The following is a 17,631-nucleotide window of genomic DNA, read 5'->3' on the forward strand; positions in this document are numbered from 1 at the left end:
AACTGCCAAACTGTTTCCAGAGTGGCTGTGTATTTTTCATTCCCATCAGCAGTGTCTGCAAGTTCCAGTTTTTCTGCATCCTTATCAAAATTTGGTACTATCAGTATGTTTGATTTTAACGATTCTAGTACGTGTACGGGCGTCCCTTGCGGCTCAGACGGTGCAGTCTGCAGCTCCCAGCTCCCCGCGGCTTTGCTTTGTCCTTTCCCCAGTGGCTGATGACGCTGAGCACCGTTTCACAAGGTCCTTTGTCACCCTGCTCTCCTCTGTGGCGAGGCGTCCACATTTTTTGCCTAGTTTTTAATTGAGTGATTTGTTATCTTACTCTTGAGTTTTAGAAGTTCTGTAAACATTCTGGATACAAAGACACAAATACTTTGTTGTGATTGCTTCCATTTTCACCCAGTCTTGTTATTCTCTTAACAGTGTCTTTTCCTGAGCAAAGGTTTAAATTTCGATAAGGCCAGTTTACTGATTTTTTCTTTTATGAATTATGCTTCTTTTGTCAAGTCTAAGAACACTTTGCCTAACTCCAGGTCATGGAGATTTTCCCCTAAATTTTCTTCTGTTGTAGTTCTAAGTTTCACATTTAACTCTGTGATCCATTGTGAATTAATTGTAGTAAGGTTTAGGTTTCATATTTTTCTAACATGGTTTGTTGAAAAGACTCTTCTTTCTCCATTGGATTGACTTTGCACCTTTGTCAAAAATCATTTAGCCATATTTGTGTGATCTATTTCTGGAGTCTTTTTTCTGATCTGTTGATTTGTGTGTCTCATCCTTCACCGGTACCATGCCATTTGATTAATGTAGCTTTAGAGTAAGTAAGTAAAATTTATTTTTACTTTATTTTTCCTTTTCAAAGTTATTTTGGTTATTCTAGTTTGTTGGTCTTTGTAAGTTTTAAAATCCAATTGTCTGTATCTGCAAAAATTCTTATTGGGATTTTTATAAGAATTGTGTTTTATTTGTAGATCAATTTGTGGGAGAATTGATATCTTTACTGTGTTGAATCTTTCAACCCATTAACATGGTATTCATTTCATTTTAGCCTTCTTTGATTTCTTTCATCAACACTTTGTAGTTGGAAGCATACAGATCCTGTCTATGTGTTTTAGATTTATACCTAAGTATATTTTGTACTGTTGATCTGTATTTTGATCTGTTGTCAGTGGGATTTAATTTTTAAAACTTCATATCATTCATTCCTAATATAAAAATATGATACTTATTGTTGAGTTTTCTAAACTTTTCTAAACTCATATTTATTAATGTGCTAAGTTGCTTCAGTCATGTCTGACTCTGTGCAATCCCATGAACTGTAGACTGCTAGGCTCCTCTATCCATGGGGTTCTCCAGACAAGAATACTGGAGTGGGTTGCCATTTCCTTCTCCACATTTATTAATAATAGGAGCTTTTTATAGATTGATTGGGATTGGGACATTATACAGAGATAGTCATGCCATTTGTGAATATGGGCAGAACTATCAATCTGCATAGCTTTCATTTCTTTTTCATTCCTCCCCTCCCCCACCCCTTTTCTTTCTTTTTTCTCCTGTTACTGAACTGGCTAAGACTTCTGGAATAATGTTAAATAAGACAGGTGAGATTGGGCATCCTTGCCTTGTTCTCAGTCTTAGGGAGAAAGCACTCATATATAATTAATACCAAATAATATGTTAACTATTGGTTTTGTGTAGAAACAGTTTATCACGGTGAGGAAATTCCCTTCTGTTCTTAGTTTACCGAGAGTTTTTATCATGAATGGATATTGAAATTTAAGTGCTTTTTGTGTATTAATTCATACGTGTCTTGGTCTTTGGGACTGCTGTAACAAAGTGTCACAGGCTGGGTGCTTTATGAACAACAGAAATTTACTGCTTATAATTCAGGAGGCTTAGAAGTCCAAAATCAAGGTGCCAGCAGTCACCAATGGTAAAAGCTCTCTTCATGGTTCATAGCCTTTTCACCGTGCCCTCACTGGGTAGAATGAGCTGGATAGCTCTGTGGGCTCTCTTATAAGCCCACTAATCCCATTCATGAGGGCTCAAGCCTTTAATCACTTTCCAAAGTCCTTGTCTACTAATACCATCACCTTGGAGGGTTGGGACTTTAAGATATGAATTTTAGAGGGATACAGACCTTCAGACTGTTGCAATATAATTGTGAGGTTTTTCTTCCTTAGCTGTTAATATGTTGGATTATTACCTTCAGTTCCTGTGATGATAAACCTTACTTGATTGCAGTGTATATTATTGGAGTCCATTTCCTGATATTTTTTGAGGATTTTAATGAACGTGAGTCTACAGGGTTTTTTGTTGTTGTTGTCTTTTTCTGGTTTTGGTATAAGGGTAATCTTTCCCTTTTCTATTTTCTGGAAGAGATGGTATAAAATTGGTGTTATTTCTTTTTAAAAAGAATAGTGGAATTTGCTAGTGAAATCATTTGGGCCAGAAGAATTATTTTTTGGAAGGTTTTTGACTATAAAATAAATTTCTTTAATAGACTATTTGCTTTATTTTCTTTCACATTAAGGGCTTTTTCTGGTTATCTGGTAATACATGACAATGTGTTCTTATTTAAGAGTTCAGTTCAGTTCAGTCGCTCAGTTGTGTCCGACTCTGTGACCCCATGAATCGCAGCATGCCAGACCTCCCTGTCCATCACCAACTCCTGGAGTTTACTCAAACTCATGCCCATCGAGTCGGTGATGCCATCCAGCCATCTCATCCTCTGTCGCCCCCTTCTCCTCCTGCCCCCAATCCCTCCCAGCATCAGGGTCTTTTCCAATGAGTCAACTCTTCACATCAGGTGGCCAAAGTATTGGAGTTTCAGCTTTCAGCATCAGTCCTTCCAATGACCACCCAGGACTGATCTCCTTTAGCATGGACTGGTTGGATCTCCTTGCAGTCCAAGGGACTCTCAAGAGTCTTCTCCAACACCACAGTTCAAAAGCATCAATTTTTTGGCGCTCAGCTTTCTTCACAGTCCAACTCTCATATCCATACACGACCACTGGAAAAACCATAGCCTTGACCAGACGGACCTTTGTTGGCAAAGTAATGTCTCTGCTTTTTAATATGCTATCTAGGTTGGTCATAACTTTCCTTCCAAGGAGTAAGCATCTTTTAATTTCATGGCTGCAGTCACCATCCGCAGTGATTTTGGAGCCCAAAAAAATAAAATCTGACACTGTTTCCACTGTCTCCCCATCTATTTCCCATGAGGTGATGGGACCAGATGCCATGATCTTAGTTTTCTGAATGTTGATCTTTAAGCCAACTTTTTCGCTCTCCTCTTTCACTTTCATCAAGAGGCTTTTCAGTTCCTCTTCACTTTCTGCCATAAGGGTGGTGTCATCTGCATATCTGAGGTTATTGATATTTCTCCCGGCAATCTTGATTACAGCTTGTGCTTCTTCCAGCCCAGCGTGTCTCATGATGTACTCTGAATATAAGTTAAATAAGCAGGGTGACAATATACAGCCTTGACATACTCCTTTTTCTATTTGGAACCAGTCTGTTGTTCCATGTCCAGTTCTAACTGTTGCTTCCTGACCTGTATACAGGTTTCTCAAGAGGCATGTCAGGTGGTCTGGTATTCCCATCTCTTTCAGAATTTTCCACAGTTTATTGTGATCCACACAGTCGAAGGCTTTGGCGTAGTCAATAAAGCAGAAATAGATGTTTTTCTGGAACTCTCTTGCTTTTTCGATGATCCAGCAGATATTGGCAATTTGGACTATAAAGTTGATTGGCAGCCCTGCTAGTGGTTGAGGCTTGTCCACACTAAGCCTCATTGTAAGATAATGATTGGAATACTTCACTGGAGAGTCCTAAATGTCAGTGTTTTTATATCTTTTCTCATGAGCTTATCAGATTTCCCAGAGAAGACTCTAGCAGTCTCCTTGCTGCCATATCCTGGGGGGTGAGTGGGTAAAAGCTGGGTGTCACAGGGCTTGATCTTTATTTTTAATAAGCACGTGTTCACTCAGTCCTCATGTTGTCTGCACTATTCTCCTTTGTTATTTAACTCACTCTGATTTTATTACAGGGTCATATTGACCTCAGTCATTTTGAACTCTCTTAGTGGTTTTAAATGGGATAGAGGTGGGAGTAGGATGTTTGGACATGTGTAGGGTCTTTGGGGTTGTAACGCAGGATGTTGACCAGCTGTGCTGAAAGTTTTGCAGTGCTGGTGACCGCAGGTAGAATTGCTTCTTCTGAGATACATATCTTCCCTTTGGGAAACTGTCTAGGTTTGAGGTAAAGCAAATCTTTAGGTTTGAGGTGAAACAAATCTGTCTAGATTTGAGGTAAATCAGTTAGAGTTAATATCAGTTATCTTTGACTTTACTGCTCTTTCTTTTCCCAGTCTTGCCAGTGGTGATTCAGATTATATTGGTATTTGAAATTATAAACTATTTTAAAATTTTGTTTTAAGCAGGTGGCTAAAGTAGAAGTAAGAGGTCTAGTTAGGAGGTCACTTTAGAAGTCCAAGAAAGAGGTGTCGATGGCTTGGCCTAGAGTAGAGGTAGTAAAGAAGGAGCAACATAGAGGTTGCAGGATGTGTCTTGGACGTAGAGCTCAAAGGACTTAGATTAAATGTGGAGAATTGAGGAAAGGAAGGAATCAAAGGTGGCCTTAGATTTTTTTTTGAGTTGGTTGGGTGAATGATGATGTCCTTTGTTGAGATGGAGAAGTCTAGGGTAAAGACCTGGTTCTGTATTGAGCATATTAAATTTAAGATGACAGCATCTGGGCCTAAAAGCAATATTGATTCTTTTTTCTTAGTTATCCTTTGCCTCTTTAGTCTGGGTTATTATTTAACTGTCAGGCAAAAAAAAACCAACTTGATTCTTGGCTTCTGTTCCACTCCTTATTGTTGTTGTCCACTAACCTTGTTGTTGAGAACAAATAAGCTTAGGGGACCTAAGCACTAACTTGGTCACCCCGTTTCCTGGTATGATCATGGGCCGTGTCAGGGGCTGTGTGGGCAGTATACCTGTTTGTTCCTCTCCTCAAGGCTCCTCGACGCCGTAAGACACCTGCAGTTACAGCATGATACAGTGGTTTTGAATCCCAGTTCCTCTACTTCCTAACCGTGTAACTTTGAAGATATTGCTTAACCTTTTGTATTTCATTTTCTTCAATTGTAAATTGTGGATAATAGTGTCTATGCCTTTGGGATTTTTGTGAAGGTTAGGTTACATAAGAAAGTAATGTGAATTATTTTCTATTACTAATCATTAATGCCTGACACATAGTAAACATTCTATAAATGATAGCTATTAATATTATTAGTATTTAATTGTATATCTATTTAATAATATATGCTACTATTATTCTTTTAGTTACACAACCCTTCCAAAAGCTATACCTTGAACCTTGCCACCTCAAGTTTAACCTCTTAAAGTGCCAAAAAGGTGTGCTGACCACAGCTTCCCAATATGTTCAGTATTCTTAAAAACATTGCTGCATAAATTCCAGTGATTCTTGTTTATTGGCATACATTAGATTCTCCTGCAGGCTTTCTCAAAATGCCTGGACCCTATTTGTGGAGGTTTGAATAGGATGGGTAAAGGTGGGCATAGAGGGAGGCTTCAATTATCTCTATTATAATAGCCCTCCCTCTGTTTTCTTTTAATGAATCACTCCCTTACTTGCTTCCTCCCCTCCTGTCTCCTCTCTGTTAATCAGTACCGTAAGCTGTTTTCTCATAGCCACCGGTAATGTCCTCTCTCCTTTTTCATCTTCCTCTGCTAACCCCTGACTTTGGATGAGTCCAGTCTAGTCTGCCTCCAATCTGGGCTACTGAAAGCCACAGTTCTGGAGTTTCATGAGATTCTTTCACGTGTTTTTTTTTTTTTTTCTCTCTAATCTTTACTATTCATGTTAGAATACCTGACCTTACGTGAGTGACACAGTAGTTGTATGACTCACTTAATAGTGATTTCAAAGGGAACTTCAGCTGTCGTATAATCTAATTACCCAGGATGTCTGTGATTCTATCAATTATATCTCATTCATTTCACAATAAGTTTGAATAGCATAATGATATCATTATGTTTCTTAAGTGAAAAGCTGAGGCACAGAATCATAAAATAGTTTGTGCCATTAGCTTGCTGATACTGTTTTTGATTTTTGAAAAGCAAGTATGATTATGATTGTGTTATTATGATTGTAAAAAGCAACCTTTCTTCTCCACGTTATTTCTGTTTTGTGGATCAGTATAACAGCTTTAGCAGCAGTGTTTTTAAGGAATTTGTGATGGTTTAATTGTTGTTTTTATTTTCTTTTTGAGATATGAACTATCCTGATCAATTCTAGTCTATAACTTTTGGGGAGATTTATTAATATGTGTGTATGTGTGTGTGTAGTAGGTAATAATATTTGGCTTTGGTTTTTAATAAGAATTTTTAAAAATTCAGTTATAACTAGGGAACTTTTCTTCCAGTTTTTACCCATTTGTTTTTCATTCCCTTTGGAAATAGTGGACCTGACCCAGTTCTTTTTTGAGACTTCATTTCACAGAACAGTATGTTAAAATATTTTTTTCTTACAGTGTAAGAACTGGCAGTCATCCATAGTTTCTGTTCTTTAACGTGAGAATAATTCTATTCCTTGGTTAAGATACTGGCTTCATTATTATACGTACTGGTTTGGATAGCAGGCTATGGTTTGAGGAACACAGCTATTTCATACACAAATAAATGTTTTTTTCTCTGCAAGCATTTTTGAATCTTGATTTTGTGTAGCAGTGATCTTTGAAGTACATAATGGTATGGTAAAAGTATTGGTAAAAGAAGAATGCCATAGATACTAGAAGTGAAATTTATTGTTGAATAAAATTCAGCTTATTATAAAATACAGCATGACTTTATTGCTACATCAGGATAATTTTTAAAAAATTGATCCAGCTACCTTCCCTTGTTTGATTTAGTATTCATGTAAGTCTTAGTATGATAAATTGACATTTAGTTCGAAAAGTAATTTTAGCTAAGTTGTGGCAGAGATAAAATATGTATTGGGTTAACTCTTAATGATTATACCCTTAAACTATTTGTAGAAATGAACATTTAGAAACATTTGTAATATTTAATATTAGATTTCTGTATAATCTTCTGGGTGTTTAAAGTACAGTGTTGTTCTTACAGTTGGTTAGAAAATAACTATTATTTGAAGAGAATAGAATGGAAAAGCGAAATGAGGAAAGTTGAGGAGGGTGGGATATATTAGTTTTAGAGGGCTTCCATAACAAAGTGCCACAAACTGGGGGACTTAAAACAACAGGAATTTATTATCTCAGGGTTCAGGGTTAGAAGTCTGAAGTGTTGGCAGGGATGTTCTGTCTGACGGCTCTAGTGGGAAGGATTCTTCCTTGCCTCTTGCTCAGTTTGGTTGGTTGTCTGCAGTCCTTGGCTTGCAGACACATCACTGCAGTTTCTGTCTCTGTCGTCACATGGCATTCTCTTTGTGTATCTCTGTCCAAATTTCCCTCATTTTATAAGGACACCAGTCATATTGGATATAGGTTTAGAGCTCGCCCTAATCCAGATTGACTTCCAAACTCTTGTACCAATTTATACTCCCACCCCCCACACATACAATGTATGATATATCAGCTGTTCAGATAAGTTTAAGTAAAGTTAGCTTGTCAGCTAAACTTCACTGGCAACTTGGGAAAGGAAAGGCCACTCTGAAGGAAAGTTGTTGCCACTGGACTGTCCCCAGTGTTCTACCTCTGTTCCTTAAAGATTACTTGACGTCTGTAATGTGGTTTCCATTCTGCATTCATTTAAGAATCTTAAAGTAAAAGGTTTCAGCACACAGTGTTAGCTACTTGTGTTTTAGTAATAACTTCTGAGAGAATGATTATGCAAATAGATACCACAGCTGATTGAAGGCAAAAGAAGAAGAGGGCGGCAGAGGCTGAGATGGTTAGATAGCATCACTGACTCAATGGACACGAATTGAGCAAACTCTAGCAGATATTGAAGGACAGGGAAGCCTGGTGTGCTGCAGTTCATGAGGTTGCTAAGAGTTGGACAAGACTTAACAACTGAACAATAGTAACAACCACAATTGAAGATATGTTCAACCTAGCTGAAATTCCCTTAATACAAATTTTTAAAATGAAGGCATAGATGCTTTGCTTAGATTTTAATAGAAAGAAAAAATTAGCAGAACTCTTTTCTCAAATGATGTCTTAAGAGGAGCTCCGCTATACTGGGGTGACAGTGAAGTGTGGCTGCGGAGGAGTGGGGGCTGGCAGAGATAAAGCAGGTGAACTCCAGGTCTCCTACCCCTGTTTCCTCCAGAACTATTACACATAGGGAGCCCAGCTTCTTTCCTTATAGCAGGGAGTGAGATGAGTGAATACTAGTGTATATTCAGCCTCTGGTAATTTGTGTCAGACATTTGAAGAACCTAGAAGCTTCTGCATAGAATCCTGATGTTTGAAACTGATGTTTAATTTTATCTTTTGTGTGTGTAGTAAGTGTGCTATAAAATGAGGCATACCTGCTTGGAGATATCACTGTTTTCCTTACAGTATACATAGAGGTTTTGGTGCAATGATTTTTCATCTGGAGATTTTTAATAAATGTAACATCTTTAATTAGTTTTCTTATAAAAGGAAAATGTTTACACATTTTATAATATTTAAAGTAGAATTTAAGGATCTTTGGGAACCGCCTCCCAATGGTACTAATAGTTTTGAATTCATTCCCCCAGACTTTTTTCAATGTGTTAAATTACATGTAAATTTTATTCCTTCTTTGAAAAAATGGGATCATATTATATATACTGTTTTGTGATTTGTTTACTTGATAAGAAGTCTTTTGAGGTTAGTGTATAGAGATATTTTCCATTCTTTAATGAATTTATGCTCTTTCATTGTATGAAAATTATCCATTCCCATTGGTGAACTAACTATCCTTTATGCATAATTTTGCCCATTTGGACAAATGTTTCTGTAGAATAAACTCTTAAATTGAATTTCTAAATCAAAGGTATGGCCAATTTACATTTTCATGGATTTTTTTGGGTCTCTCTAAAATATGAACATCCTGATTTTTCTAGGAAATATACTTTTAGGAAATAAACTTTCAGAAGTTTTAATGTGCACCAGTGTTTCTAACATAAGGTTTCTGGAAATAGATAAATCTTTAAAATGACAGCTTTGAAACTTTTTGTCCTTACAGTGATGGAGTGGGGGGAAGATATTAAAACAATTTCAGAAGATGAAGCAGTCATGTTGGTGAACCATCAGGCAACAGGAGATGTGTGCACCCTGATGATGTGCCTCCAGGACAAAGGACTGGTAAGCCATACTGAAGGCAGAGACAGACTGCGGGAAAGGGGTTGACAGAGGGTCAGCTGAGTATCTTACTACAGTTGGGAATGTAGACTTACACTTTAATATGCTTACTTTTCCTGAAAATTTAGAAACATCTTGAAAAAAAATATATTGTGTATATAATTCTAAATCACTCTAAGAGAAATTTATAGACTTAAAGAAAACCAACTGGGATAACGCGGATTATACCTCCATGAAGCTTTTTTTTTTTTTTAAAGAACTGAAATGAAAGCAAAGTTAATATGATTCAACATGGGGCTGTCTTGAGGTGAGTGGTGGATTGCCAGTTTGAGAAATCCAACCACATAAGACTGAAGAATAAAATTGGATGGGGAATTAGGTGATCTTGGGGACTTTTAGCCAGAAGAAAGTAAGGTAGATATTGTTTTGAATTTCACTTAGAAAGCAAATTGAAAGGAAAGATAGCACGTCCGTTTTATACAGTGTCTAGGGCTGTGTTTGAACTGTTGATTTCCCATTGCTTATATTAATAACTAAAATATATCTATAAAATGGGAGGATATAAAAGTCAACCCTTAACATTAAAAGAATTAACACCTTAGGAGAAGGTAAAGAGGTTATGTTCATAGAAAAGTAAATAAATGGAAAGTATATAGAATTAATGGAGTTAGTATTTGGCCTAATAATGAAGAAACCAATAGGTATTTTATCAGTGTTTCATGTTCATGGTCACCAACTATAAATATAGAAGAACATCATCCTATAAGATGTCCTCTTAAAGGAACTGATAAACTAGTGATACTTGAAGAGACGGAATAGCAAACAATACTTAATTACAAAGTGAGAAGTATTTGGTGGAAGGTGAGCTCACCATGTACTTGGTGGATATAGAAAACTTTGTGGAGAGAAGGACATAAACTTGACCTGAAAGGTCTGAGTAGAACTTAAGCAGAGTAGTGAAGCAAGGGCCTCTTCCGTAGTGAAATAATCATGGCCAAAACCCAAGGCAAGAATACACCTGGTGTGTTTAGGTCCTCAGAGTTTGATTCAGCAAGTCAAGGGTCAGAAAATGAGATGAGAGTAAATGGAAAAGGTTTGCTTATTATGAAATCTGTTTTTGTTGTTTATCTGAGAAGCAAAGGCATTATTTTGATAGAATGTAGAATAAATTCAATAATTTCTTATATTCAGAATTGTTGAAATAACATCACTGTATAGATATATTTGCATTTATAATAATATATCACCTGTCCTCTAAATTATTGATATTAAAATTTTGTAAAAACTAGTTTTTTGGACTTCTCTGGTGGTCCAGTGGTTAAGACTCTGCTTCCACTGCAAGGGGCATAGGTTCGATCCCTGGTTGGGGAACTAAGATCCCACATGCCGTGAGGTGTGGGCCCCCCCCCAAAAAAAACCCTATTTGGCTTTATATCAAGGAGAACATTTTTATTCTTACTGATAAGATACTTATATTTATAGTGATTTTTCGAGGGCCTATGATGTCTTCCATTGGTTTTTGAGTCTCAAAAAGTGCTTAAAATGCTAAGTATAAATATCCTAACTTTGGTACTGTTAACTTCAGTTTGGCAGAAATGATGACTGTATTAGTCAGAATATAGGTAATCTGAGATTCACCAATATTGTGGACAAAAGAAATTTTGGTTTATTTGTTTGCTTTTGTAAAAAGATTTGTTAGTTGGTCTTCTGCTCATTTTTCTGTCCAGAATTATTCCCATTTTCAGATTAGTTATACTAAATATTTTTTACCATCTGATATTACTAAATAATGTGAAATTTAGAGAATTTTTATCTTGTTTCATAAAGGAGTATTGGAAAAATAAAAGGTAGAACATTATGATCTCTACCTCCTTCCTAGTAAGTGTGGGGCAATATTAATTTATACTCACAAGTAGAAATGTTTACTTGATTAATTGCATACTCCGTGGGCACTTTCTTTTTTTTTTTTTTTTTTTTTTAGGCAGATAAAGGCTTGTCTTTTATTGAATGAGTGATCTATGCAATTGTCGAGGCCACTATGTACAGAGAAGAGGGGGAGAACTTTATTTCTTGGTCTCTTCCTCCTTGGACAAAGTCTTGATGATTTCCTCCTTCTTGGCCTGGAGCCGCTCTTCCCGGCGCTTTCGGGCTTCCTTGGTCTTAGACCTGCGGGCCTCAGCCTGGTCCGCTAGAAGCTTCTTGCGAGCCTTGTCTGCCTTCAGCTTGTGGATATGTTCCATGAGAATCCGCTTGTTTTTGAACACGTTACCCTTCACCTTCAGGTACAGGCTGTGATACATGTGGCGGTCAATCTTCTTAGATTCACGGTATCGTCTGAGCAGCCGGCGCAGAATTCTCATCCTCCTCATCCAGGTTACCTTCTCGGGCATTCGAGCATTGGCAGTACCCTTTCGCTTACCTATACCCATATGCCTGCCCTTCCGGCGAGCCAAGGTGTTTTTCCGGCATCGAGCCCGGGAATGGACAGTCACAGGCTTCCGGATGATCAGCCCATCTTTGATCAGCTTCCGGATCTGCTGGCGGGAGTTGGCATTGGCGATTTCATTAGTCTCATTGGGGTCCAACCAGACCTTCTTTTTGCCACAGCGAAGGACGCTGGAGGCAAGCCTCTTCTGAAGCCTGAGCATACTCATGGCCGCGGCCGCAGCGGCGAAAGGAAAGGTCCGTGGGCACTTTCAAAGAAAGAAAGCTAATGTCAGTTTAAAACTGGCCCTCTAGGGCTTCCCTGGTGGCTCAGATGGTAAAGAATCTGCCTGCAATGCAGGAGACCCAGGTTCAATCCCTGGGTCGGGAAGATCCCCTAGAGAAGGAAATGGCAACCCACTCCAGTATTCTTGCCTGGAAAATCCCATGGACAGAGGAACCCATTGGGTTGCAAAGAGTTGGACATGACTGAGCAAGTAACACTTAAAAAATATTAGTTTAATGGTGATATAAGTGTAGCATAGGTTTTTGAATTCAGGAATTCCTGTGGTGCCTGTCATTATTCCTCTGTGGAGCAGGGGCACTGCTTGCATTTTGGTAGGACGGCACTGTTGTTCTCAACTGTCCTGCTGGAATTGTTTTCCTTATCCGGCTGCAACCTACTGCATGCTAGTAGAACTCCCTAGTTATTGTGACAGCCAAAACTGTCCTTGCAGATTTCTAAACTGGAGAACCATTGACTTTACTAACATTTCAGAATGATATAAAGAATGGAGCCATTTATGTAAGCCTCTCCAGATGTTTGAATATGTAGAAAACCATGCTTATGGGTAAAGGATAATTAATGTAGAGGATGAAGCACAAGCTGGAATCAAGATTGCCGGGAGAAATATCAACAACCTGAGATATGCAGATGACACCACCCTTATGGCAGAAAGTGAAGAAGAACTAAAGAGCCTCTTGATAAAAGTGAAAGAGGAATGTGAAAAAGTTGGCTTAAAGCTCAACATTCAGAAAACTAAGATCATGGCATCTGGTCCCATCACTTCATGGCAAATAGATGGGAAAACAGTGGAAACAGTGGCAGACTTTATTTTCTTGGGCTCCAAAATCACTGCAGATGGTGACTGCAGCCATGAAATAAAAAGACGCTTACTCCTTGGAAGGAAAGTTATGACCAACCTAGACAGCATATTAAAAAGCAGAGACATTACTTTGCCAACAAAGGTCTGTCTAGTCAAGGCTATGGTTTTTCCAGTAGTCATGTATAGATGTGAGAGTTGGACTATACAGAAAGCTGAGCACCAAAAAATTGATGCTTTTGAACTGTGGTGTTGGAAAAGACTCTTGAGAGTCCCTTGGACTGCAAGGAGATCCAGCCAGTCCATCCTAAAGGGGATCAGTCCTGGGTGTTCATTGGAAGGACTGATGCTAAAGCTGAAACTCCAATACTTTGGCCACCTCATGCAAAGAGTTGACTCATTGGAAAAGACCCTGCTGCTGGGAGGAACTGGGGGCAGGAGGAGAAGGGGACAACGAGGATGAGATGGCTGGATGGCATCACCGACTCAATGGATATGAGTTTGAGTAAACTCTGGGAGTTGGTGGACAGGGAGGCCTGGCGTGCTGCAGTCCATGGGGTCACAAAGAGTTGAACATGACTGAGTGACTGAACTGAACTGAACTTTGTCCCTTGGAAATACCTAGCAGTGTTCTGACAGACAACCTGTAAAATGTCGACTGAGTTGACTCAGGCGGCTTGTGTTTACTGACCTCCTTTTTTCAGGAATATGAGTCAAAGGATTAGTTATATTTTCTAAATATTCTAGTACCTTTTTAAGAAATGTCTCTAAAGTGAGGGGTCTTGCCCTTTCATGGCAGCTGATGATAAAACTAAGAATTTTCATTTCTACTAATAGAACTCTATTGGATATGTAATATATATTTATTGACTTGTAATATTTCTGCTAAAATAAGTTAGGACAGAATTATCCGTACAAATCTTAGAAGATAGCTTGACTGTCTTATTGAATTTGTTTTAGGTTACTTTCTAACTGAGGAGGTAAATCCACTATAAATGTAAGATTAAACATAAAAGTTAGTTACTTTAGTGTTGGTTTATTAAACCCAGAGATCAATAATTTGCAACCACACTTCATACTGTGTATAAAGCTCAAAGATTTTACACATGAATCCACTTGCTTTTTGTTTTGTTTCTTGGGAAACTTTTCAGTAAATTCCATTTAGTTCAGATTTCAAATTTATATACACAAAGTAGTTATCATTACAAAGCAAAACAAGATTAAACATGAGATGTTGGTAATTATTTTATTCTGTATTAATTGATTTGAAAATCCGTCTTTCACTGGGCATGTGTCTTTACTTTTTTTAAGTTATTTTATATAGTAAAACTGGTGGAATAGGAGTCATGCAACTGAATTATTTAGTAATGCTGAAAAATTAAGGCAGAAGCTCAAGTATTATATTATTTGTGGGGTTTTATGTTTTTGTAAAAGCAACACATGGGTGTCAATGCTTCATTTTTTCCTTATGTGTTCATACAATTTTGTGCTTAGGGATGGAATTTATGTTTGTTATTCCTGTAGGAACTGAAGTAGAGTTCTTTTGCATTCTTGATTGAGGCTGTAGTTTTCACTTTATTTATTTAAGGCTTATAACAAGGGATGCTATTATCTCAGCAGGGGAGAGCAATTAACGAATTCATTAACTAGATCCTGTTTACACTTCTTTTTAATTTTGAAATTTTGCTTCTCCTCCTGATAGAGTATTAATTCTTATCAGCAATGGATACTCTTATCAGCAATGGATAATATTTTTGTGTTTAAGAAACAGTATTTTTATGGTGATAAAGAGTATGGCTTTGTATAAACTAACAAATACACTTCATAGTAGAATGTGTAAATCACCCTACTGAATTAATTTTTTAAAATGTACAGTGTATTTATTGAGTAAATGAATTGTTTAGTGTTCTTTTTGTTGAACATTTTTATATTTTTGTATTTATATCTTTATATTTTTTGACTTTTAATATTTTAATCATTAAGGTAAAGTCACATTTTATAAAGCCTTAAAAAAGATGTTAACAAAGATATTAAGGCTTTTATAAAGCCTTAATAAAAATGTTAATCGCTCAGTCGTATCTGACTTTGCAGCCCCATGGACTGTAGTGCACCAGGCTCCTCTGTCCGTGGGATTCTCCAGGCAGGGATACTGGAGTGGGTTGCCATTTCCTCCTCCAGGGGATCTTCCTCACCCAGGGATGAAACCCGGGTCTCCTGCATTGCAGGCAGATTCTTTACCATCTGAGCTATTAAGGAAGCCCTTACAAAGCCTTAGTGCTTATTAATTAAACTCATAGCCCTCATTTGATAATTTAGGCATATTGTATTGTTTCAGAATAACTTTACAGGTTATGTAAGAATTACCAGTGATGTTGTTTATGTAGAACAAATTGGAAATCATTAAGTTCAAATTTAAGTTAATTCAGTTTTATCTGTTACCCAGTGATGTATATATCTGTGATTTAAGAATCCAAGACTTGGAATCAAGACCTGTAATTTTTCATGTAGCACTTTATTTGTAGAAATAGCATTAGATTTTAAATATTTAGGTTAATGAAAAGTATGGTTGGATGATTATGCTTAAAATTTAGATACTGGCTAGACTGTACTCAGTATTTTTTCTATCCAATATTTAATTATTTTTTGCTTTTAAATATTTCAGGTTGTTGCTCAGATGATGTGGTTGATGGATCATATTTTTAAATACACAAACTTTGGAATTGTTTCTCTAATTCATGGAGACTTCTTTATAAGACAGGTAACTAATGAGCATTTTTTTCCATAGTGAGAGTCTTGATCAGTCTGATTCTTTAGTGTAAAAAGAGACATCACAAAACTAGTTAAAATAGGTAGAGCCTCTTCTAGTTATCTCAGGGAGCTGGGAATCTGTTCCCTAAAACAGAGTTTGAATTATTTCAGTCTGAATTTGAGTAGGCATAAGTGTTAAAAATGCAAATATTTTCATCTCTACTCTCCTCCTCCCTTTCTAAACAGTTTTCAAGCACCTGCCACATTCTCAGCTCTTCTGAGATCACTGTTAATTTTATTTACGAGTCACTGTTACATGACACAGAAGATACCTAAATTAACAATTGTGAGATTGTTAAATAAGATTACCAGTAGGGAGAATATTAAATAATTAAATAAATAAGAGAAAATATTTTGTGAATTCATAATATGAAAACTGAGTACATCAGATTTCTGTAAATCCAGAAAAACCTTAGAGGAGAACATAATACATGGCATAAATTTAAAGAATGAGTATGAGTTTGATGTACGAAGATGGATTGGGAATGGATCCCAAGCATTAGGAATAGTTTAGTAGGAAAAAAAAATACTCACCTATCAAAATAGTGTTCCCCTGATATGCTACTTAGAGTCACATGCTTTATTTTCTCAAAACTGGATAACTGAAATATGATATCAAGAGTTTTTATGTATGGTGATGCCACACTAATCTACTGTTTATATATTTAGCAACTTCACCTTGGATGGTGCGGTACCTTGTACATATTAATTTATTTACTGAATTGCTGGTGAATCTAATTAAACCTCTTCTGAGAACTGCAAATTCAGAAATAAGCTGGAATAATGTAGAAAAACTTCTGAGCTCTATGAAAATACATATCCCAAAACACATAAACTTTGCTTCAGACAGTTTTATGTACAAAACTTTTTTTTCCCATTCTTATAATTGCTTTGTTCCTTCTGGGAAGGCCCTTGGTTTTTCTGAGCAGAGAGATGGGAAAAAAAGCAGGCTTGGAACCTCAGGAAGAACTGAGAATGGGGATTGGCCACAATAAGACTGAGACAAAATAAGCAGATCAACTTAAAAGTGATTCAGAGCAACTTAATGAAGAAAGCAACCTAACATCTTAGTGTCGCTGGAGGGAAAGACAGCAGAACTGACAATTGAAGCAGTCTGGGTGGAGTCCAGAGGAAAAGCTGTATGAACTGCTTAGGAGTCTGAGGAAATTATTGAATTTATGGTGTTGTAACAGTTGGCCTTGTTACCATGATGATCCTTAGGCCTCAAGAAGAGGCTAAATTAAACTAAATTGTCAGTGAACTTTGAGGAGTTGAAAATAGAAAATAATGTACTCCAAAACATTTCCTTTTTTTATTACAGTGTTTTGCATACTTAAGACTATATTTCAGATTATTGGAGAGACTTACAAATTCACTTATAAAGAGCAAAAATATTTTCCCTGTTAGATAGTAATTAAAATCTATAACTTGAGGGTAAGAGAGAGAGAAAAAAAATATTAATATTAAAGAAAATCTCTTGGGCCTTTGCTACTAGACATTTTTAATAAAATATTTCCAAGGATATTAAAAATAGTTTACATGTAGTCTTGGGAACTTAATAAAGTTTAATCATAATCAGTTCCATAAATCAGCTAAGAAAATTGTTACTTGTTTTGCTCTTGGAATAATTTAAAGACTGAAAGCATACAAATTATTTGGGGGAGCTTCTGTAATTTTGTTGGCTGGAAAATTACTAGCAAATTGATCATACTGAAAGGAAGAACCTTTCTAATATTTAGTCATAAGTTTGGGACTTTCCTGAAAATGCTTCTGAATTCTTTTTTTCAGTATCCAAGTTATCCTCTTTCCTTACTTTCCCTCACAACTGAGACCCAGTCCATCAGAACATCCTGTTAGCATTCAGACTTTTTCCTGGATGTATGCACCTCTCATCTATATCCTGTAGTTGAATCTCATCAAACTCCCCTGTCCAGACTCTACAGCAGTCTCCTAACTTATTTCCTGCAGTCTTTT

General features: G+C 36.9%; 2 protein-coding genes across 8 annotated transcripts in view; one reads left to right on the top strand and one right to left on the bottom strand.

The window, feature by feature from the left end:
• The window catches only part of LPGAT1 (lysophosphatidylglycerol acyltransferase 1), a 135,846-nt gene that overhangs the window by 81,693 nt on the left and 36,522 nt on the right, over positions 1–17,631 (top strand). For all 7 annotated transcript variants that reach the window (XM_043922850.1, XM_043922849.1, XM_043922852.1 and 4 more), the window contains 2 exons: positions 9,207–9,325; positions 15,512–15,607. In XM_043922850.1, coding sequence (XP_043778785.1) covers positions 9,207–9,325; positions 15,512–15,607 — 215 coding nt within the window. The remainder of the gene's footprint in view (positions 1–9,206; positions 9,326–15,511; positions 15,608–17,631) is intronic.
• On the bottom strand, positions 11,276–12,009 carry LOC122707399 (60S ribosomal protein L19). Its single transcript, XM_043922857.1, has one exon. It carries the CDS (start codon positions 11,974–11,976, stop codon positions 11,386–11,388), a length of 591 nt encoding a protein of 196 aa, XP_043778792.1. The 5' UTR covers positions 11,977–12,009; the 3' UTR covers positions 11,276–11,385.

The sequence above is a fragment of the Cervus elaphus genome, chromosome 14 (genome assembly GCF_910594005.1).
Source record: "Cervus elaphus chromosome 14, mCerEla1.1, whole genome shotgun sequence".
Taxonomy (NCBI): Eukaryota; Metazoa; Chordata; class Mammalia; order Artiodactyla; family Cervidae; genus Cervus; species Cervus elaphus.